This window comes from Bos indicus, chromosome 1 (genome assembly GCF_029378745.1).
Source record: "Bos indicus isolate NIAB-ARS_2022 breed Sahiwal x Tharparkar chromosome 1, NIAB-ARS_B.indTharparkar_mat_pri_1.0, whole genome shotgun sequence".
NCBI lineage: Eukaryota > Metazoa > Chordata > Mammalia > Artiodactyla > Bovidae > Bos > Bos indicus.
In genome coordinates this window covers 82827192-82851241 of record NC_091760.1, presented here as the reverse complement: position 1 = coordinate 82851241, position 24050 = coordinate 82827192, and the positions used below count along the sequence as shown (strand labels likewise).

Sequence of the window (24050 nt, the reverse complement as noted above, 5' to 3'; positions counted from 1 at the left end):
TATAGCATACTAAGCACTGTGACAGGCATGGGAGATAAAATGGTGAATAGGATGGCGCCCTGGCTTCAGAGGCAATTGTAGTGTAAGCGTTTTAAATAAAATACTAGGTGCGATGATGAGTTTAACTTCTCTTCACCGCTCCTCTGCACCTTTTCAGCCCTACTACACAGAATACGTTAATCATCAAAATGTACCTCTTGGCTATCTCTTATATGTGAGTCCTCCTCTTGGCCCCCTCCAATCCCCTCGTTCATTCCTTCAGTATCACTCTCCTGGTCTCTGTTGCTGTTCTCGTAATCAGCCCTCTTAATTTTTCTACTTCTCTTTTCAAACAGCCAAATAATGATAATGTTCTGTTTCCCTTTCTCAAAGTTCTTTTAGCTTCTGTTAGCCAGGGTAAAATCCTGGATTTATAATATAAAAGACCCTTCTTAATTTTATTCAGGAGTATTGGTTCAACTGAATTTTCTTCCATTCTGCCATTTCTCTTTTCCCCTTTGTTCCTCAGTAGTATTGAACTATTTGTTCATGGGATACAGGGTTGTTCTGCCTGCCCTTTCAATATGTGTTCCTTCTTTTTAGTCCACTTTCTTTTTTTCATAGTTTAACCTATATGTATTAAGTGCTCTAAGGTTATACATATGCTTTGCTCCAGTGAGTCCATTATGGAAAATATATTCTAAGAAAATACCATAAGAAAAAAGTAGTTAATATTAAATTATCCCTATCAGCATACTTATAGTGAAAAATCTGTCTAAGAAAGTAGATGAGGGAAGCAGCTATCTAAATGGTAAGATCAGTTCAGTTCAGTCGCTCAGTCGTGTCCAACTCTTTGCGACCCCGTGAATCGCAGCAAGCCAGGCCTCCCTGTCCATTACCAACTCCCAGAGTTCACTCAGACTCACGTCCATCGAGTCAGTGATGCCATTCAGCCATCTCATCCTCTGTCGTCCCGTTCTCCTCCTGCCCCCAATCCCTCCCAGCATCAGAGTCTTTTCCAATGAGTCAACTCTTCACATGAGGTGGCCAAAGTACTGGAGTTTCAGCTTCAGCATCACTCCTTCCAAAGAAATCCCAGGGCTGATCTCCTTCAGAATGGACTGGTTGGATCTCCTTGCAGTCCAAGGGACTCTCAAGAGTCTTCTCCAACACCACGGTTCAAAAGCATCAATTCTTCGGCGCTCAGCCTTCTTCACAGTCCAACTCTCACATCCATACATGACCACAGGAAAAACCATAGCCTTGACTAGACAGGCCTTTGTTGGCAAAGTAATGTCTCTGCTTTTGAATATGCTATCTAGGTTGGTCATAACTTTCCATCCAAGGAGTAAGCGTCTTTTAATTTCATGGCTGCAGTCACCATCTGCAGTGATGTTGGAGACCCCAAAAATAAAGTCTGACACTGTTTCCACTGTTTCCCCATCTATTTCCCATGAAGTGATGGGACCAGATGCCATGATCTTCATTTTCTGAATGTTGAGCTTTAAGCCAACTTTTTCACTCTCCACTTTCACTTTCATCAAGAGGCTTTTTAGTTCCTCTTCACTTTCTGCCATAAGGGTGGTGTCATCTGCATATCTGAGCTTATTGATCCCAGCTTGTGCTTCTTCCAGCCCAGCATTTCTCATGATATACTCTGCACAGAAGTTAAATAAGCAGGGTGACAATATACAGCCTTGATGTACTCCTTTTCCTATTTGGAATCAGTCTGTTGTTCCATGTCCAGTTCTAACTGTTGCCTCCTGACCTGCATACAGGTTTCTCAAGAGGCAGGTCAGGTGGTCTGGTATTCCCATCTCTTGAAGAATTTTCCAGAGTTTATTGTGATTCACACAGTCAAAGGCTTTGGCATAGTCAATCAAGCAGAAATAAATGTTTTTCTGGAACTCTCTTGCTTTTTCGATGATCCAGTGGATGTTGGCAGTTTGGTCTCTGGTTCCTCTGCCTTTTCTAAAGCCAGCTTGAGCAACTGGAAGTTCACAGTTCGTGTATTGCTGAAGCCTGGCTTGGAGAATTTTGAGCATTACTTTACTAGCATGTGATATGAGTGCAATTGTGCGGAAGGTTGAGCATTCTTTGGCATTGCCTTTCTTTGGGATTGGAGTGAAAACTGACCTTTTCCAGTCCTGTGGCCACTGCTGAGTTTTCCAAATTTGCTGGCCTATTGAGTGCAGCACTTTCACAGCATCATCTTTCAGGATTTGAAATAGCTCAACTGGAATTCCATTACCTCCACTAGCTTTGTTCGTAGTCTTGCTTTCTAAGGCCCACTTGACTTCACAATCCAGGATGTCTGGCTCTAGGTGAGTGATCACACAATTGTGATTATCTGTGTCATGAAGATCTTTTTTGTACAGTTCTTCTGTGTATTCTTGCCACCTCTTCTTAATATCTTCTGCTTCTGTTAGGTCCATACCATTTCTGTCCTTTATCGAGCCCATCTTTGCATGAAATGTTCCCTTGGTATCTCTAATTTTCTTGAAGAGATCTCTAGTCTTTCCCTATCTGTTGTTTTCCTCTATTTCTTTGCATTGATCGCTGAGGAAGGCTTTCTTATCTCTTCTTGCTGTTCTTTGGAACTCTGCATTCAGATGCTTATATCTTTCCTTTTCTCCTTTGCTTTTCACTTCTCTTCTTTTCACAGCTATTTGTAAGGCCTCCCCAGACAGCCATTTTGCTTTTTTGCATTTCTTTTCCATGGGGATGGTCTTGATCCCTATCTCCTGTACAATGTCATGAACCTCCGTCCATAGTTCATCAGGCACTCTATCTATCAGATCTAGGCCCTTAAATCTATTTCTCACTTCCACTGTATAATCATAAGGGATTTGATTTAGGTCATAGCTGAATGGTCTAGTGGTTTTCCCTACTTTCTTCAATTTCAGTCTGAATTTGGCAATAAGGAGTTCATGATCTGAGCTCCTGGTCTTGTTTTTGTTGACTGTATAGAGCTTCTCCATCTTTGGCTGCAAAAAATATAATCAGTCTGATTTCGGTATTGACCATCTGGTGATGTCCATGTGTAGAGTCTTCTCTTGTGTTGTTGGAAGAGTGTGTTTGCTATGACCAGTGCATTTTCTTAGCAAAACTCTATTAGCCTTTACCCTGCTTCATTCTGTATTCCAAGGCCAAATTTGCCTGTTACTCTTCTTGACTCGCTACTTTTGCATTCCAGTCCCCTATAATGAAAAGGACATCTTTTTTGGGTGTTAGTTCTAAAAGGTCTTGTAGGTCTTCATAGAACTGTTCAACTTCAGCTTCTTTAGCGTTACTGGTTGGGGCATAGACTTGGATTACTGTCATATTGAATGGTTTGCCTTGGAAACGAACAGAGATCATTCTGTCGTTTTTGAGATTGCATCCAAGTACTGCATTTTGAACTCTTGTTGACCATGATGGCTACTCCATTTCTTCTGAGGGATTCCTGCCCGCAGTAGTAGATATAATGGTCATCTGAGTTAAATTCACCCATTCCAGTCCATTTCAGTTCGCTGATTCCTAGAATGTCAACATTCACTCTTGACATCTCTTGTTTGACCACTTCCAATTTGCCTTGATTCATGGGCCTGACATTCCAGGTTCCTATGCAATAATGCTCTTTACAACATTGGACCTTGCTTCTATCACCAGTCACATCCACAACTGGGTATTGTTTTTGCTTTGGCTCCATCCCTTCATTCTTTCTGGAGTTAGTTCTCCACTGATCTCCAGAAGCATATTGGGCACCTACTGACCTGGGGAGTTCCTCTTTCAGTATCCTATCATTTTGCCTTTTCATACTGTTCATGGGGTTCTCAAGGCAAGAATACTGAAGTGGTTTGCCATTCCCTTCTCCAGTGGACCACATTCTGTCAGACCTCTCCACCATGACCCACCTGTCTTGGGTGGCCCCAGGGGCATGGCTTAGTTTCATTGAGTTAGACAAGGCTGTGGTCCTAGTGTGATTAGATTGACTAGTTTTCTTTAAGTATGGTTTCAGTGTGTCTTCCCTCTGATGCCCTCTTGAAATACCTACCGTTTTACTTGGGTTTCTCTTACCTTGGACGTGGGTGGCGGTAAGGAGATACCCCTTGTCCAAGGTAAGGAGCAGCAGCTGCACTTTGCTGGAGCAGCCGTGAAGAGATTCCCCACGTCCAAGGTAAGAGAAACCCAAGTAATACGGTAGGTGTTGCAATGATAAGATATATAAACATAATTGAATACCAAATTGGCAAACATGGCAGTGTGAATGTTTAAATAATGTTAAACTGGAAAATATATAACAGTAAATTTTATGCACTCATATTGTCTGTGTGTATGAATAAATGATGTAGATAGCTTCATGCTTACCATATTCATTGCCCTCATAGATGGCTTATTGTTGTTGTTTAGTCACTGAGTCATATCCAGCTCTTTTGTGACCCCATGGACTGTAGCCCACCAGGCTCCTCTGTCCATAAGACTTCTCAGGCAAGAATACTGGAGTGGGTTGCCATTTCCATGATAAAAGTTTAGATTGGTAAGTTAATAATAAAAATGAGAGCAATTGTTAGGAGTTTGGAATGAATGGTCTGCTCTTTGCTTTTAGAATTCGTGACACAATAAAAAGTTTCACGTGATTACTACATACTAAAGTTTCAAAAACTTTGCTTGTTTTATATTTAAAGAAAACTTCCCAGATACCCATATTTTTCTGTTTACAATGAAAAGGATACATATTAAGGTACTTTTTGGCTTTTATAAAATCCTACCCTTTCTTCTGTTTTATTTATACTACTATTTTTTTCATCACCTTAGTTTTTTGTTTTTGTTTGTTTTCTATTCCTTTATGCCTCCTCTGACTTTAATTGAGCATTTTATATATGATTCCATTTTTCTTCTCTTAATATATTTATTATACTTCTTCAACGGAGAAGGCAGTGGCACCCCACTCCAGTACTCTTTCTTGCCTATAAAATCCCAAGAATGGAGGAGCCTGGTAGGCTGCGGTCCATGGGGTCGCTAAGAGTCGGACACGACTGAGCGACTTCACTTTCGTTTTTCACTTTCATGCCTTGGAGAAGGACATGGCAACCCATTCCAGTGTTCTTGCCTGGAGAATCCCAGGGACGGGGGAGCCTGGTGGGCTGCCGTCTATGGGGTCGCACAGAGTTGGACACTACTGAAGTGACTTAGCAGCAGCAGCATACTTCTTCAGAATTTTTCTAGTAGTTACCTTTTGATTTTTGATTTATAACTAATTCCAAGTTCAGCTGTAACACTGTAGTACTTCATGGGTAGATAACATTCATAATTTCTTACTCCTGTGTCTTATAATATTGGTGTCATTCATTTCACTTATTTATAAACTATAATCACTGAACACATTGTTACTATTATTCTTTTGACACTATTATCTGTTATGATAATTAAGAATAAGAAAATAAAATTTCTACTTTACCTTCATTTATTCCTTTCCCAGTGCTCTTCCTTTTTTTATGTGGATCCAAATTTCTGACCTGCATCATTTTTGCTCTTTCTGAAGAACTAACATTATTTGAAAGGAAAGTTTACTGACAATGTATTCCCTCAACTTTTGTCTGAGAAAGTATTAATACTTCTTCACTTTTGAGAGATAATTTTACTGAATATGGAATTCTAGGTTAGTATTTTTCTTTCAACACTGGAAATATTTCACTCCACTCTCTTCTTGCTTTCATGGTTTATGAAGAGAAGTCTGATATAATTCTTATCCTAGCTTCTCTATAGGTGAAGTTGTCTTCATCACACCCCTCCCACTCCGCTGGCTTCTTTCTGGGTTTTTTTCTTTTGTCTTTGATGTTCTGCAGTTTTGACTTAATATGCCTAAGTGTAGATTTTTTGGCGCTTCCCTGATAGCTCAGTTGGTAAAGAATCCACCTGCAAGACCCAGGTTCAATTCCTGGGTGAGGAAGATCCGCTGGAGAAGGGATAGACTATCCACTCCAGTATTCTTGGGTTTCCCTTGTGGCTCAGCTGGTAAAGAATCTGCCTGCAATGTGGGAGACCTGGGTTCGATCCCTGGGTTGGGAAGATCCCCTGGAGAAGGGAAAGGCTAACCACTCCAGTAGATTTTTGCTATTTATCCTGCTTGGTTCTGTCTAAGCTTCCTAGATCTGTGGTTTGGTATCTTTCATTAATTTGATGATATTCTCAGTCATTATTGCTGCAAATATTTCTTCTGAACTTTTCCTTCTTATTTAATCCTTATCATATTGCCACCTTGTATATATTATACCAACTGTATTTGTCCCATAGTTCTTGGATATTCTGTTTGATTTCCCAGCCCCACCCCCAGTCTTTTGCTCTTTGTGTTGCAGTTTTGAAAGTTTCTGTTGACATATCCTGAAGTTCAGTGATTCTTTCCCCAGCTGTGTGCAGACTATTGATGTACCTGTCAGAGACATTCTTCATTTCTTTTAGTGTTTTTTCTTTTTAGCATTTTCTTTTGTTTCTTTCTCAGTGTTATCATTTCTCTGCTTACTTTACCCAAATGTTCTTATATGTTGTCAGTTTTTCCATTAGATCCCTTAGCATATTAATCATGGTTGTGTTAGATTCCTGTCTGGTAATTCCAGCATCTCTGCCATATTTGAGTCTGATTCTGATGCTTGCAAAGTTGCTTCAGGCCATCTCTGTGTGTGTTTTAATATGTCCTGTACTTTTGTTGTTGTTGAAAGCTAGACATAATGTAGAGTGTAAAAGGATTTGAAGTAAGTAGGCCTTTGGTATGAGTTTTTACGTTTATCTGGGAGGAAGATCCCCTGGAGTAAGAAGTGGCAACCCACTCCAGTATTCTCACCTGGAAAATGCCCTGGACAGAGGAGTCTGGTGGGCCACAGTCCACGGGGTCGCAGGGACTCGGACACAACTGAGCACACACATGGACACAGCACACAGGACTTCTAAAGTAAGGTCTGAGATGTGTGGGTCTTTCTTTGCTTGTCCCTGTTATTTAGAAGCACTACTGATGTGACAGTGAAGTATGACAATGGTGGAAGGAAGCAGTCTACCATCCTGTGATAAGCTTTTAGTCTTTTCCTGAGGCAGTGCCCCTGTGACCTTCCCAAGTACCTCTCGGTCCCCAACCCCACTTTAAGTGAGACAAGCAGGCAAGAGGGTGCTGGAGTTGGGCATTTCCCTTTCCCCACATGAAAGGCTAGACAGGCTGGAGTTGGGCGTTTCTCAGCTTAGTTACTTTGGCTACCTGATGCGAAGAGCCAGCTCATTGTAAAAGACCCTGATGCTGGAAAGAATTGAAGGCAAAAGGAGAAGAGGGCCACAGAGAATTAGATGATTAGGTAGTATCACTGACTCAATAGATGTGAATTTGAGCAAACTCTAGAAGATAGTGAAGGACAAGGAAGCATGGTGTGCTGCAGTCCATAAGGTTGCAGAGAGTTGGACACAACTTAGTAACTGAACAACAGCAACTTAGTTATGCTCTAGGAAAAGCCCAGTTGGTTTGGCTCTAATGTAATAATAGGGCTGCTGCTGCTAAGTCACTTCAGTCGTGTCTGACTCTGTGTGACCCCATAGACGGAAGCCCACCAGGCTCCCCTGTCCCTGGGATTCTCCAGGCAAGAATACTGGAGTGGGTTGCCATTTCCTTCTCCGATGCATGAAAGTGAAAAGTGAACGTGAAGTCGCTCAGTCGTGTCCGACTCTTAGCGACCCCATGGACTGCAGCCTACCAGGCTCCTCTATCCATGGGATTTTCCAGGCAAGAGTACTGGAGTGGGGTGCCATTGCCTTCTCCAATAGTAGGGCAGGTATATTAGATCGGCCAGGGCTTTCTTAATAAAGCACCACAAAGTGTATGGCTTAAACAACAATTTATCATCCCAGTTCTGGAGGCTTGAAGCCCATGATTAGTGTTGGCAGGTTTGGCGCCTTCTGAGGGCTATGAGAAAGAATCTGTTCAGTGCCCTGTCTCTAGCTTCTGGTGATTTGCTGGCAGCCTTTGGCATTTCCAGTGGTCATGTATGGATGTGAGAGTTGGACTGTGAAGAAAGCTGAGTGCCAAAGAATTGATGTTTTTGAATTGTGGTGTTGGAGAAGACTCTTGAGAGTCCCTTGGACTGCAAGGAGATCCAACCAGTCCTTCCTAAAGGAGATCAGCCCTGGGTGTTCTTTGGAAGGAATGATGCTAAAGCTGAAATTCCAATACTTTGGCCACCTGATGCGAAGAGTTGACTCATCGTAAAAGACCCTGATGCTGGGAGGGATTGGGGGCAGAAGGAGAAGGGGACGACAGAGGATGAGATGGCTGGATGGCATCACTGACTCGATGGACGTGAGTCCGAGTGAACTCCAGGAGTTGGTGATGGACAGGGAGGCCTGGTGCGCTGCGATTCATGGGGTCACAAAGAGTCGGACACGACTGAGTGACTGAACTGAACTGAACTGAATTGAACTAGCAGAAGCATCACCCAGTTTTCAGCTTTCACCTGGCATTCTCCCTGGGTGTATGTTTGTGTCTAGATTTCCTCTTCTTTGAAGGACACTGATTGTATTGGACTAGAGGCCCACCCTACTCCAGTATAATCTTATCCTCACTTAACTAAATATATTTGCAAAGATCTTATTTTCAGGTAAGTTCACCTTGTGAGGAACTGGGAATCAGGACTTCAGCACGTGAATTTGGGGGTACCTGTTTCAGTCCATACAGCAGGCCTTGTTAAGAAACTCTGATTGTATTTCAGAGTGGCCACATTTCCCCTCCCTCTGCTGAAGCATGATGGGATTTTTCTCGAGTCGTAACAGTGAACCTGGCGAGCCCACTGGAGGTAAAACTAACAAAAGTATGAGAACTTCCTGAAAAGACATAGCCCCTCAAGAATTTTTTACTCTCAAGTTGGTCCTCACTGAACCTCTGGTGTGTTTGTCAGAGTTTAGGTTTTCTTGCCCCAGTCCTAGTTCCAGCAGCAGTGGTCTCTGTTTCTGGGCTTCTGCTCCAGCTAGCTGTGATACTTTGTATCCACCGCTCTCAAATTTGAGGGGTGGCAGTTTGCTCTGTGACCTCCTTTCTCAGATGGATCCAAAAAGAGCTGTTGATTTTCAGTTTGTTCAACTTTGTTTCCTGTGAGGATGGAATTGATAACTTTTAAGCTCACTTCATGAGAAATAGATGGGGAAACAGTGGAAACAGTATCAGACTTTATTTTTGGGGGCTCCAAAATCATTGCAGATGGTGATTGCAGCCATGAGATTAAATGACCCTTACTCCTTGGAAGGAAAGTTATGACCAACCTAGATAGAATATACAAAAGCAGAGACATTACTTTGCCAACAAAGGTCCATCTAGTCAAGGCTATGGTTTTTCCAGTGGTCATGTATGGATGTGAGAGTTGGACTGTGAAGAAAGCTGAGTGCTGAAGAATTGATGCTTTTGAACTGTGGTGTTGGAGAAGACTCCTGAGAGTCCCTTGGACTGCAAGGAGATCCAACCGGTCCATTCTGAAGATCAGTCCTGTGTGTTCTTTGGAAGGACTGATTCTAAAGCTGAAACTCCAGTACTTTGGCCACCTCATGTGAAGAGTTGACTCATTGGAAAAGACTCTGATACTGGGAGGGATTGGGGGCAGGAGGAGAAGGGGACGACAGAGGATGAGATGGCTGGATGGTGTTCATGGTGTCGCAAAGAGTCGGACATGACTGAGTGACTGAACTGAACTGAATTGAAACTCTTTGCATGCTAGACTAGAGACCAGAAATCTTTGTTCTTTTTATGGTCAGAATTATGTATGGATGTCATAATAGATTTATAGTAGTCTGACCCACTGTCTGTTTAAAGACTGTCTCTGTGGTGGTGTCATAGAACTGCCTTTTTTCTGTCTCTTCTGATTCCATCTATCCTTTGGGAGAGAGATGGTATCAAGTTTCCCATGCAAAACTGAAAGTGTATCAGATTATATTATACTGAGATGCCAGGACCTGCAGCTTTTCACTCTTTAATCTACTTGGGCCACATTAAGGCAGTCTTTTCTAGTAGGGTCAGTAGCAGATATTAGTGATACGGGGAGCTTTGCATTAGAAAAATGCACTTGCAGTTACCTCCATGATTATTATTATTATTATTACTATTACTATTATAGTGGTAGAAAAAATTGTTTTAGCTAACCTGTAAGTTTTTATTTGGTCTGTACAGCATTAAATTGATTCAGATATTGTACTTGATCAGGTTATACAGATAAGTTTTTTTTTTTCTATCCATAAAATCATTAGGCTTAAAAATCTATTCTTCCTGCTTATGCAGGAGATCACTCAAAACAATACACCTTTTTTCTATGAGTATCAGATAAGTAACAAAAATTCTATTGAGATTTGGAAGAGGACATTTTGACACTTGATTGTTAGATTAAGGAAATGGAAAGCAATCCTATCTGCTAAAGATCTATCTTCAATCTGTTATTACATTGATTTGATGTGCAGCATCTTTGCTGTTAGCCTGTCTCCTTTGGAGTGTGCTTCATAAAAGTGTATATAGGATTGCAGCTGTTCCTCTCTGAGGAATACCAGCAGCTCTGCACAGCATGCAGAGTCAGCATGGAGAGTGAAGAGACCGAGTACTGGCTTCCTTCTTGCCGGAGGACAAGTTTCCATCTAGGCCAGTCACCTGTCCAGTTTTGTGGAACATTACTGTTGATTATGTTACAGTTTCGTGCAAATTGTAGGTATTGTCTTTGCTACCTATAATTAACACATTTAAAGCATTTTTTCAGGCAAATTGGCAAACTCAGGTTCTTGTTTAATTTGCACAGGAGTCCATTATGGAATTTTTAACATGGGATATATGTGGAAAGCTAAAACTTCAGCTTCATGGCTTTGTGAAGTGACTTGATTTGAATAAAAATTACATGGAAAATAATTTTCTTTGCTCTTATGGGTTGTGAGTCATTAGGCAACCCACTCCAGTGTTCTTTCCTGGAGAATCCCAGGGACTGGGGAGCCTGGTGGGCTGCCGTCTATGGGGTCATGAAGAGTCGGACACGACTGAGCAACTTCACATTCCAAAGGTACTGGGTAGTCATCAGTATGCCACCACCTCCAAGGGCTGGATATATGGAAATGAGCAGAGAGTTCAGGCACTGAGGATTTAGACTAAACTGAGGTGGCCCACAGTTGTCAAAGCAACTCACTAAAGGAGACTTTTCTAGATCTCAGAGATCTAGAAAAGCAGTCTAGACTGGTCGGTCTATTTTTGTGCAGCTTTTAGAATGAAGGGGAAGGACTAGACCAGACTTTTTTATTCTTGAAAAATATTCATTTTCTTTGTCAAATATTTTGAAATCAGAAATTTTAATATTAGAATAATTTTAAGTTATGCTTTTCAAAACTGACATATAGTTTATCCTTCCCCAGAAATAGCCAATTATACTAGATTATAATTTTAATTGATTTTCACAGACTGAGTGAATATTTTCTCCAACCTGAATTTTGGAGTGTGTTTAGAGTGTTATGTGTGTGTGCGCATGTTTCAAATGACATACATATACTCTATTTTAAAGGTAACGAAAGAAAGCCTTGTGTGAGTCTTCTAAAATTCTCCCTTTATATGTATTTAAATGTTTACATCATGTGAGTCAATTCTGTCATTAAAATAGAAATTCCCTAAAGAGTAGATAAAGGCTAGGTCTAAAATACATAATTTTGACAGCCATTAAAATTAGCAATGAGTATTTGGCAAAGGAGGTAGCTGATAAAAGACATAATAGAAATATGCTTGAGAAATGGATATAACAAATTGCTTTTATGTGTAAGACTGATAAGCAGCAGTCAGAAATGGATGTAAATTTGTTAATGCTACAATTTACTTATTAAAGTTTTGATTATGTTGATTTGCCTGATCATTTCCCAGCAGACACATTATTTCCCTCAAAAACGAATGCATCAAAATCTATTCATTTGAGTGATTTGCTTGGTTTGATGCATATTCACATCTTCAGTACTTGTAAAGGGTTTTGTGAATAAATGTTCTGGAAAGAATTAAGTACTGTTGTTTATCGGCAGGTGCTTATGTCTGATTTTAATCTGCTCCATAGTCTTGCATGTGTAAGACATATTACTGGAAGTCTGGCATAGGTATAATATTAGCACCACCTACTGCAGATGGTGACTGCAGCCATGAAATTAAAAGACACTTACTCCTTGGAAGTAAAGTTATGACCAACCTAGATAGCATATTGAAAAGCAGAGATATTACTTTGCCAACAAAGGTCTGTCTAGTCAAGGCTATGGTTTTTCCAGTGGTCATGTATGGATTTGAGAGTTGGACTGTAAAGAAAGCTGAGCTCCGAAGAATTGATGCTTTTGAACTGTGGTGTTGGAGAAGACTCTTGAGAGTCCCTTGAACTGCAAGGAGACCCAACCAATCCATTCTAAAGGAGATCAGTCCTGGGTGTGTTCATTGGAAGGACTGATGCTGAAGCTGAAACTCCAGTACTTTGGCCACCTCATGCGACTAGCTGACTGAGCTGACTCATTGGAAAAGACCCTGATGCTGGGAGGGATTTGGGGGCAGGAGGAGAAGGGGACGACAGAGGATGAGATGGCTAGATGGCATCACCGACTCGATGGACATGAGTTTGGGTGAACTCCGGAAGTTGGTCATGGACATGGAGGCCTGGCATGCTGCGATTCATGGGGTTGCAAAGAGTCGGACATGACTGAGCAACTGAACTGAACTGAACTGTGTATAAACATATGGAAAGTACATGGACTCACCTTAATGTCAAGAATTGGTTTGCATTCCCTTTCTCTTTTACCTAATTGTGTTCTATTGAGACACAACTTTGGTTCTACAAAGAGAACTGTCATTCCCCTGTGCCATCTTCATCTATTTTCTCCATGTAGAACTTTCTGACAGGACTTGCTCCTAGCTACATCTGACTTTACCGCCCTAGTCCTTGTAATTTTCACTCCTCTGTTCTACATTTTGGGTCCCTCTGTTTGAAGACAGTCCAATGTACTGTTTATTTCATCAGTTCAGTTTAATTCAGTGTGTGTTTACCAAGCACCTGTTATTTTGTGACAGTACTGTGCCAATGCTGGGAAAACAGTGATGAATGTGGCACCGTCTTTGGTTTCAGAATTTATTGTGTAGTTGGGACGCTTAGATAGTTTTCAAGTTATGTGATCAGAACTCAGGTGGTGGCCTACATAGGGAATAGCCAGTCATTTAACAACAATCCTGCCTTAAAGGCAGTTGTGAAATGAAAAAAGAGGAAAACTTGATCTTTGGGATTTACAGCCTGTTTGAGGAGGTACTGAATTAGCCTCAGCATGTATTGAAATCCCCAAGCAGCAGAATTTAGTGAGATCCTTGCCCAACCTCTGGTCAGGACTGAGGTCATAAAGCTCTTAATTTGGAAAGGATTTTCTATTCTAAATATGATTCCTATTCTGTAACTGAAGGGTCTTGCTAATAAAAACAGGAGTGCTATGTACTACCATAAAGAATACTTAATAACTCCTAGATCATTCTCGAGTCCAGATATTCCTACCTATGGCTGTTGGTGTGCTGCACCTGGATTACAGTTGTTTAAAGACTGATTCCCTTAAATCTTGAGGGGCACCTCTTAGGGTACATAGAGTACCTTGTAATCAGTCTGATTTCTGATGGGCCAGATAAATACAGTCATTTTCTATGTGCCATTATGAGAAAAAACTAGAAGGGTTGATTTAGACCATTAACCTTTCTGGCTCTCTGTTTCTACTTTTTTTTTTTTTTTCCTTTTTAGCTATTTTTTATTTGATTTTAGTGAAGTACAGTTGATTTACAGTGTGATGGTAATATCTTCTGTATGGCAAAGGGAGTCAGTTATACATATACATATTCTTTTTCATATTCTTTTCCATTATAGTTTGGCACAGGATATTGAATATAGTTTCCTGTGCTACACAGTAGGATCTTGTTGCTTATCCATTCTGTATGTGGGTTTGCATTGGCTAATCCTAAACTCCTGTTCCATCCCACCTATAGTCCCTTCCTCCACCTTGGCAACTACAAGTCTGTTCTCTGTATCTGTGAGTCTGGTTTTGTTTCATAGATATGTTGATTTGTGTTGTATTTTAGATTCCACATATAAGTGAGAGCATGCAGTATTTATTTTCTCCTTCTGACTTAATTCAATTAGTATATTCTCTAGGTCAATCCATGTTGGCACAAATAACATTATTTAATTCTTTTTGATGGCTGAGTAATATCCCACAAGCACAGGCGCGCACGTGTGTGTGTGTGTGTGTGTGTGTACACCATTTGTTTTTTATCCATTCATCTGATGGACATTTAGGTTGTTTTCATGTCTTGAGTATTGTGAATAGTGCATGTATCTTTTTGATCTAGAGTTTTCTCTGGGTATGTGCTTAGAGTGGGGTTGCTAGAGCATATGGGAACTCTATTTTTAGTTTTTTGAGTAACCTGCATACTGTTTTCCATAGTGGCTGCACCAGTTTACATTCTAACCAACAGTGTAAGAGGGTTCCCTTTTTTCCACACCCTCTCTAGCATTTGTTATTTGTAGACTTTTTAGTGATAGCCTTTCTGACTGGCGTGAGGTGATACGTCATTGTCGTTTTAACTTGCATTTCTCTCATAATTAGTGATGTTGAGCATCTTTTCATGTGCCTTTTGAACATCTGTATGTCTTTGGAGAAGCTTCTGTTGAGGTTTTCCTGTCCATTTTTTGATTGGGTTGTCTTTTTGTTGTTGAGTTGTAGAAGCTGTTTGTATATTTTGAAAATTAAGCCTCTGTGCCATCATTCACATATACTTTCTCCCATTCCATAGGTTGTCTTTTTGTTTTGTTTATATTTCATCTGCTGTGCAAAAGCTTGTAATTGCCTTACATCCCATTTGTTTGTTTTTATTTCTATTGTCTTGGGAGACTGACCTAAGAAAACATTGCTATAATTTATGTCAGAGAATTTTTTGCCTATGATCTTTTCTAGGAGTTCTATGGTATCTTGTTTTATAAATAAGTCTTTGAGCAGTTTTGAGCTCATGTGTATGCATAGTGTGAGGGTGTGCTCTAACTTCTTTGATCTATATGCAGCTGTTCAACTTTTCCAGCACCACCTGCTGAAGAGATTTGTCTTTTCTCCATTTTATATTCTTGCCTCCTTTGTCAAAGATTAATTGACCATAGGTGTTTGGATTTATTTCTAGGATCTCTGTTCTGTTTCATTGGTCCATATATCTGTTTTTGGGCCAGTATCACACTGTTTAATCATAACTGTAGCTTTGTAATCAAAGCTTTGTCTGAAGTCTGGAAGGGTTAGTCTCCTGTTTTTCTTCTTTTTCCTCAAGACTACTATGGCAATTCTGGGTCTTTTATGGTTCCACACGAATTTTAGGATATTTGTTCTAGTTCTGTGAAAAATGGATAATTTGATAGCAATCACATTAAATCAGTAGATTGCTTTGGGTAGTATTGCCATTTTAACAGGATTCTTCCAACCCAAGAGCATGGGATATCTTTCCTTTTCTTTGAATCATCTTTAGCTTCCTTTATTAATGTTTTGTAGTTCTCAGCATGGAAGTCTTTTACCTCCTTGGAGAGGTTTATTCTTAAATTTTTTTTCGATGCAATTTTAAAAGGTGTTTTTTAAAATAGATTCCCTTTCTGCTATTTCACTGTTAGTGTAAAGAATTGTCACCGATTTCTGTTTGTTAATCTTGTATCCTGCTACATTGCTGAATTCATTTATCAGTTCTAGTAGTTTTTGTGTGGAGTCTTTAAGGTTTTCTATATATAATATCACATCATCTGTGTATAATGATAATTTTACCTCTTCCCTGCCAATTTGAATACCCTTTTATTTCTTGTCTGACTGCTGTGGCAGGGATTCCAGTATGATCTTGAAGAGAAGTAGTGAGAGTGGACATCTTTGTCTGGTTCCAGATTTTAGTGTGAAGGCTTTCAGCATTTCACTGTTGAATATTATATTGGCTGTGGGTTTGTCATAAACAGCTTTTATGTTGAGCTATGTTCCCTGTATATCAGTCTTTGTAAGGGTTTTTTTAAAAAATCACGCATGGATGTTGAATTTTATCAAATGCTTTTTCTGCGTCTGTTGAGATCATCGTATAGTTTTTGCCCTTTCTCTTGTTGATGTAATGTATCACATTGATTAATCTGCATATGTTGAGCCATCCTTGTGACACTGGGTTGAATCCAACTTGGTCATGGTGTATGACCTTTTTTATGTGTTGTTAGATTGAGTTTGCTAATATTTTGTTGAGAATTTTTGCATCTATATTCATCAAAGGTATTGACCTGTAATTTTCTTTTTTTGGTAGTGTGTCTTTGTCTAGTTTTGGTATTAGGGTGACAGTGGCTTCATAAAACGTCTCTGGGAGTATTCCTTCCTCTTTGGTTCTTTTGGAAGAGTTTGAGAAGGATCCGTGTAAGTTCTTTGTCTATTTAGTAGAATTCTCCTAAGAAGCCATCTGGTCCTGGACCTTTTTTTTTGGTAGGGATTTTTTTTTTTTTTAATTACAGATTCTATTTCATTTCTAGAGATTGGTTTATTCAGACTGTTAACCTTTCTTTAGAAGGTTAGTTTTCCAAGCAGTCATTTTTGTATCTTCTTAACCCTGTTCCAATTCTTTATATACAGAGCTTTGGTTGAGGAATTCTGAAGAGAAGATAGACTCCCAGAAAAACTGACTTATTTTGAGGGTAGAGAGAAAATGATTCTTAGATTTCCAATGAGCAGCAGTTGATTTTTCTAAATATTTCCAGTAGTCTCCACCATGATAAAACTAATCCTCGACCTCCACAGCTTTTGTGTAGGCATTATAAATAGCAGACTTTGTGAATGGCTGACATTCCAGGCAAATGAACCATAAATTTAATATATCTTACTCTTCATCCACTTGCTTGTTTTCACAACAGCCAAATAATTAGCTGTTGCTGCATTGTACAAGATGCTCTTGCAGGCTTTGAGAATTCATTAGTGAGAAGATACCTGGTGGCTGCCCTCACAGAATTTATAGTCTTTTAGGGAAGATGGATAATTAAAGAAGTGATTACAACATGATGTGATTGGTACTATAAGGGAAGTAGAGTAGGGACAGTTGTTGAGACTGGAAGATGGCTTATTGTATATAGTCATTCACGGATCAAATTATTCAAACTAAACTGAGTTATCTTTGGGTTTTTTTGAGCAATAATAGAACTTTATATGTGATTTAGAGGAGCCCGCACTGAATCTCATTTCCATAATTATTCAAGGTAAATTGAGAAGCATTGTGATTTAGAATGTCTCTATCATATATAATTCACCTTAATAACCTAAGTAACATTAAGACTTTTAATTCACAATTTTACCCGACCAAAAGGTAGTCTTGGTTTTAAGGTAACATTTTGTGTTGTTCAGTCGCTGAGTTGTGTCCAATTCTTTGTAGACCATCAGGCTCCTCTGTCCATGGTATTTCACAGGCAAGAATACTGGAGGGGATTGCATTTCCTTCTCCACGGAATCTTCCCCACCCAGGGATCAAACTTGCATATCCTACATTGGTAGGTGGATTCTTCACCACTGAGCCACCTGGGAAACTTAGCATGCTTTTTACCTGTAGCCTTAATTACAGATATGATTAAATAATGCTACTCTCTTGCCTTTTCTGTTTTCAGGGAAGGTATTCATGTAAATCAAGAATCGCTGCAGATATCTCCCTGTATAATAGAGCAGTTCATTGAGCTCTTGTGTCAGTTCAGCCCAAACCACGTTATTGAGACGCTGCAAGTCCTTGAGTGCTACCGCCTAGAAGAAACTATTCAGGTAAGACCAATGCTGTAGAGAAGGAAAGAGTCAACGTTTATCATTCACTGTTTTACAGATGAGCACAGGGAGATGCATATGTTAAATCAGTTGCCTGAGTTTATGCCCAGTATGTGCTAGCATCGAAGAATGAACCCACTTCATTTGACTCCATGGTGCATGCTTTTCCTTGCTGTGATAAATTGCCTCTCTGTTCACTCTGGTGAAGTCAGAAACAGCACATGCCAATAATGGTTATTAATCAAGTTTCACAGGCATTTTAGCCAACAGGACAAACACAGAAAAAGGAATACAGTAAAAATATTAAAAGTGAAAAACCAAACTCTTACTTGCAGACACTGATGGTTTAGATAGTCTTGTGATAGTGTCGTGAGACTTATGAGGTTAAATGGCAGTTAGCACAGTCATTGCCTTGATTCTCCTTCCTTGTTTTCTTCCATTTCCAAATGGAAATGTGTGTGTGTATGCACATATGTGCATATGTATATATACGCACATGTTCTAATCTACCCTAAGAGGCTAGTATGTTCCCTATTTAAAGTTGATTTTAAGCTGCCATTATGTCTTTGTCATCAATACTGGTGAAACAGTAACCTGTATTTTCTGCATCCACTCCTAAACGCCCCACATGATTCAGTTCAGTTCAGTTCAGCTGCTCAGTTGTGTCCGACTCTTTGTGACCTCATGAACCACAGCACGCCAGGCCTCCCTATCCATCACCAACTCCCAGAGTCCACCCAAACCCATGTCCATTGAGTCAGTGATGCCATCCAACCATCTCATCATCTGTCGTCCCCTTCTCCTCCTGCCCTCAATCTTTCCCAGCATCAGGGTCTTTTTAAATGAGTCAGCTCTTCGCATCAGGTGGCCAAATTATTGGAATTTCAGCTTCAAAAACAGTCCTACCAATGAACACCCAGGACTGGTCTCCTTTAGGATGGACTGGTTGGATCTCCTTGCAGTTCAAGGGACTCTCAAGAGTCTTCTCCAACACCACAATTCAAAAGCATCAATTCTTCGGCGCTCAGCTTTCTTTATAGTCCAACTCTCACATCCATACATGACCACTGGAAAAACCATAGCCTTGACTATGTTTTGGTTGACTATGCCAACCTTTGTTGGCAAAGTAATGTCTCTACTTTTTAATATTCTGTCTAGGTTGGTCATAACTTTCCTTCCAAGGAGTAAATGTCTTTTAATTTCATGGCTGCAGTCACCATCTGCAGTGATTTTGGAGCCCAGAAAAATAAAGTCAGCCACTGTTTCCACTGTTTCCCCATCTATTTCCCATGAAGTGATGGGACCAGATGCCATGATCTTCGTTTTCTGAATGTTGAGCTTTAAGCCAACTTTTTCACTCTCCTCTTTCACTTTCATCAAGAGGATCTTTAGTTCTTCTTCACTTTCTGCCATAAGGGTGGTGCCATCTGCATATCTGAGGTTATTGATACTTCTCCCAGCAATATTAATTCCAGCTTGTGCTTCTTTCAGCCCAGCGTTTCGCATGATGTACTCTGCATATAAGTTAAATAAGCAGGGTGATGATATACAGCCTTGATGTACTCCTTTTCCTATTTGGAACCAGTCTGTTGTTCCATGTTCAGTTCTAACTGTTGCTTCCTGACCTGCATACAGGTTTCTCAAGAGGCAGGTCAGGTGGTCTGGTATTCCCATCTCTTGAAGAATTTTCCAGTTTATTGTGATCCACACAGTCAAAGGCTTTGGCATAGTCAATAAAGCAGAAATATATGTTTTTCTGGAACTCTCTTGCTTTTTTGATGATACAGCATGATTAAATTGTTCTAAATTATGAAATATTTAAAAATATACAGAAGTGTGCAAAATATCAAATACATATGTGCCCATGAACCCAACTCTTTAGATATTAATATTTTGCCATACTGGCTTCAGATCTTTGTTGTTTGTTTTAGAAATAGGAGAAAGTCATCCTTTATCTATCATGTCTCCCCTGAGGTTTCCACCAGCCTGAAGATTGGAAGTTTCTTCTTCCCATCCTTTTAAAAAAATTTTTCCTATATATGAATTGAATTTACCTATAAAACACAAGTTACAGTTTTGTATGCTTTTAAATTTTGTATTAACAGCATCATACATAATAATCCTATTGCAAATTGCTTTTTGTTAATTTTTTGTCTATCAGTTTTAATGCATGTAGCTGTAGTTCTTTCATTTTCTTTTTGTGATGCAAAGATAGTTTATTATGACACCATTTATGTAAAATTAGGTAATATTTACAATTTACAATGGATCAGCTATATCCCATGGGAATCTAGCATGTCATGCAAAGGAATAAATATTTTAACAAATAACACTTCAGTTGTCGTGAACAGTTGATCAGAAATTTTGTTTTTAAAAAAAAAGCCTCAAACTAAACAGTAAAAGTTTTGTATTGTCAGAGTAGTTCTTTCATTTTAATGTCCATTGAATGACCATGCCACAGTTTATATATTTCCTATCAGAGTGTTGCCAGTTTTTTACCATTATAAACAATGCCACTCTGGACATCTTTGTACATATCTTCTACGTACCCATCTGAGATTTCTCTAAGTAATATGTGTGAAAGTGGAATTCTTTAGACAATAGAGTAGCTTAATTCTACTCATATTGCCAAGTTAATTTCTTCCTTGTTTCCATTCTCATCATTAGTGTTTAAAATGTGCTATTTTTTTATGTCCTTGCTGATTTCGAGTATTTTAGACTTCCTAATTTTTGCCAGTATGATTATTACATTGCTTACTCATGACGTTGCATATCTTTCCATATGTTTAGTGACACTTTGGATTTTCTTTTCTCTGAATTGTGTATTCATATCATTTGTCCAATTTCATATTAAGATTTTACCCTTTCTTACTGATTTCTAGAAGTTCTTTCTAATTTCTGGATCTCTAGTTCTTTACTGATTCTGTGTGTCGGAGATGCCCTCTTTCAGTCTGTTACTGCATGTCTTTTAACATGTTTTTAGTGACTTCTATTTTAATTTATCGGTCTTTTCCTTTAGTGTCAAAATTTTGTGTGTGTGACCTTTATTTCCTACTTTAATGGCATAAAGGATATCCTCTTATATGAGTTTTGTAGTTTGAGACTTTTTTCATTTAGGCATTTAATACATCTGGAATTTATTTTTGTAAACTGATCGAGAGAGGAATTTATATATATATATTTTTTCCATGTACATGGTTAATGGTCCATGTGGCTGTTTTTGGCTGTGATAGGTCTTCATTGCTGCACAGGCTTTTCTCTAGTTACGGTGAGTGGAGTCTGCTCTCCAGTGGTGCGTAGGCCTCTGATTGTGGAGGCTTCTCCTGTTGAGGAGCATGGACTCCAGAGCACCCAGGCTTCAGTGGTTGTGATACATGGGCTCAGTAGTTGTGGTTCTTGGGCTGTAGAGCACAGGCTCAATAGTTGTGGCACAGCAGCTTAGGTCTTTAATCCATTTTGAGTTTATTTTTGTGTATGGTGTTAGAGAATATTCTAATTTTGTTATTTTACGTGTAGCTGTCCAGTTTTCCCAGCACTGCTTATTTTTTTTTTTAATTTTATTTTATGTTTAAACTTTACAATATTGTATTGGTTTTGCCACATATTGAAATGAATCCGCCACAGGTGTACATGTGTTCCCCATCCTGAACCCTCCTCCCTCCTCCCTCCCCATACCCTCCCTCTGGGTCGTCCCAGTGCACCAGCCCCAAGCATCCAGTATTGTGCATCGAACCTGGACTGGTGACTCATTTCATACATGATAATATACATGTTTCAATGCCATTCTCCCAAATCTTCCCACCCTCTCCCTTTCCCACAGAGTCCATAAGACTGTTCTATACATCAGTGTCTCTTTTGCTGTCTCATATACAGGGTTATTGTTACCATCCTTCTAAATTCCATATATATGTGTTAGTATACTGTATTGGTGTTTTTCTTTCTGGCTTACTTCACTGTATAATAGGCTCCAGTTTCATCCATCTCATTAGAACTGATTCAAATGAATTCTTTTTAATGGCTGAGTAATACAAAAATATGGAACGCTTCACGAATTTGCGTGTCATCCTTGCGCAGGGGCCATTCTAATCTTCTCTGTATCATTCCAATTTTAGTATATGTGCTGCCGAAGCGAGCACCCAGCACTGCTTATTGAAGAGACTGTCTATTCTGCATTGTGTATTCTTGCCTCCTTTGTCATAGATTGGGTGACCATATGTGTGTGGGTTTATCTCTGGGTTTTCTGTCCTGTTCCTTTGATTTGTATTTCTGTTTTTGTGCTAGGGCCATACTGTCTTAATAACTGTAGCTTTGTAATATGCGTTGAGTCAGGGAACCTGATTCTTCCAGCTCCTTTTTTCTTAAGATTGGTTTGGCTATTTGAGGTCTTTTGTGTTTCCATATAAATCATAAAATTTTTGCTTCTAATTCTGTGGAAAATGTCAGTGGTAATTTGATAGGGATTGTGTTGAATCTACAGATTGCTTTGGGTAGTATAGCCATTTTCACAATATTCTTCTAATACAGGAACATGGTATATCACTCCATCTGTTTGTGTCATCTTTGATTTCCTTCATCAGTATCTTATAGTTTTCTGAGTATAGGTCTTCTGCCTCTTTAGGTAGGTTTATTCTTAGGTATTTTATTCTTTTTGTCGCAAAGGTAAATGGGATTGTTTCCTTAATTTCTCTTTGTGATCTTTCATTGTTAGTGTATAAGAATGCAAGAGATTTCTGTGCATTTATTTTGTATCCTGCAACTTTACCAGATTCATTGATTAGCTCTAGTAGTTTTCTGATCCTAAAAGACTAAAGGCAGCTAAAGGCATCTTTAGGATTTTCTATGCATAGTATCATACCATCTGCAAGCAGTGACAGTTTTACTTCTTCTTTTTCAATTTGAATTTCTTTTTATTTCCTTTTCTTCTCTGATTGCCATGGCTAAGACTTCAAAGACTGTGTTGAATAATAGTGACCAGAGTAGACACCCTTTTCTTGTTCCTGATTTTAGAGGAAATGGTTTCAGTTTTTCACCATTGAGAATATTGTTTGCTTGTCATGAAAAGAAAAAAGTGTTGGTTGCTCAGTCATGTCCAACTCTTTGCAACCTCGTGTCCGACTCTTTGCAACCCCATGGACTGTAGTCCTCCAGTCTCCTTTGTCCATAGAATTCTTCAGGTAAGAATACTGGAATGGGTAGCTATTCCCTTCTCCAGGGGATCTTCCTGACCCAGGGATCAAACCCCAGTCTCCTACATTGCAGGCAGATTCTTTACCATCTGGGCCACCAGGGAAGCTCATGGACTTGTCATATATGGTCTTTATCTTGTTGAGATAAGTTCCCTCTATGCCCACTTTATGGAGAGTTTTTTTTTTTTTTTATCGTAAATGGGTTTTGAATTTTGTCAAAAGCTTTTCTGCATCTGTTGAGATGAACATACAGTTTTTATTCTTCAGTTTGTTAACATAGTGTATCATGTGGATTGATTTATGGATGCTAAAGAATCCTTGCCTCTCTGGAATAAATCCCACTTAATCATGGTATGATCCTTTAATGCATTGTTGGTTTCAGTTTACTAGTATTTTCTTGAGTGTTTTTGTGGCTATATTCATCAGTGATATTGGCTTGTAAATTTTTTTTGGTAGTGCCTTCGTCTGGTTTTGGTATCAGAGTGATAGTGGCCTAATAATATGAACTTGGCAGTGTTCCTTCCTCCACAATATTTTGGAAGAGTTAAAAAAAAAAAAAAACAGAAGGATAGGTATTAACTCTTCTCTAAAAGAGCAAGAGAGTTCCAGAAAAACATCTACTTCTGATTAATTGCCTATGCCAAAGACTTTGACTGTGTGGATCACAACAAACTGTGGAAAATTCTTCAAGAGATGGGAATACCAGACCACCTGACCTGCCTCCTGAGAAATTTGTATGCAGGTCAGGAAGCAACAGTTAGAACTGGACATGGAACAACAGACTGGTTCCAAATAGGAAAAGCAGTATGTCAAGGCTGTATATTATCACCCTGCTTATGTAACTTATATGCAGAGTACATCACGCGAAATGTCAGACTGGATAAAGCACAAGCTGGAATCAAGATTGCCGGGAGAAATATCAATAACCTCAGATATGCAGATGACACCACCCTTATGGCAGAAAGTGAAGAAGAACTAAAGAGCCTCTTGATGAAAGTGGAAGAGGAGCATGAAAAAGTTGGCTTAAAACTCAACATTCAGAAAACAAAGATCATGGCATCTGGTCCCATCACTTCA

At 39.4% G+C, this 24050-nt stretch overlaps 1 protein-coding gene and 1 non-coding gene across 11 annotated transcripts in view; one reads left to right on the top strand and one right to left on the bottom strand.

Moving 5' to 3' along the window:
• Positions 1-24050, top strand: part of VPS8 (VPS8 subunit of CORVET complex) — a 296010-nt gene that overhangs the window by 166436 nt on the left and 105524 nt on the right. For all 10 annotated transcript variants that reach the window (XM_019958543.2, XM_070790662.1, XM_070790672.1 and 7 more), the window contains one exon: positions 17640-17787. In XM_019958543.2, coding sequence (XP_019814102.2) covers positions 17640-17787 — 148 coding nt within the window. The remainder of the gene's footprint in view (positions 1-17639; positions 17788-24050) is intronic.
• LOC139185387 (U6 spliceosomal RNA) lies at positions 21817-21923 on the bottom strand. Its single transcript, XR_011569020.1, has one exon. It is a non-coding gene; the product is annotated as a U6 spliceosomal RNA (small nuclear RNA).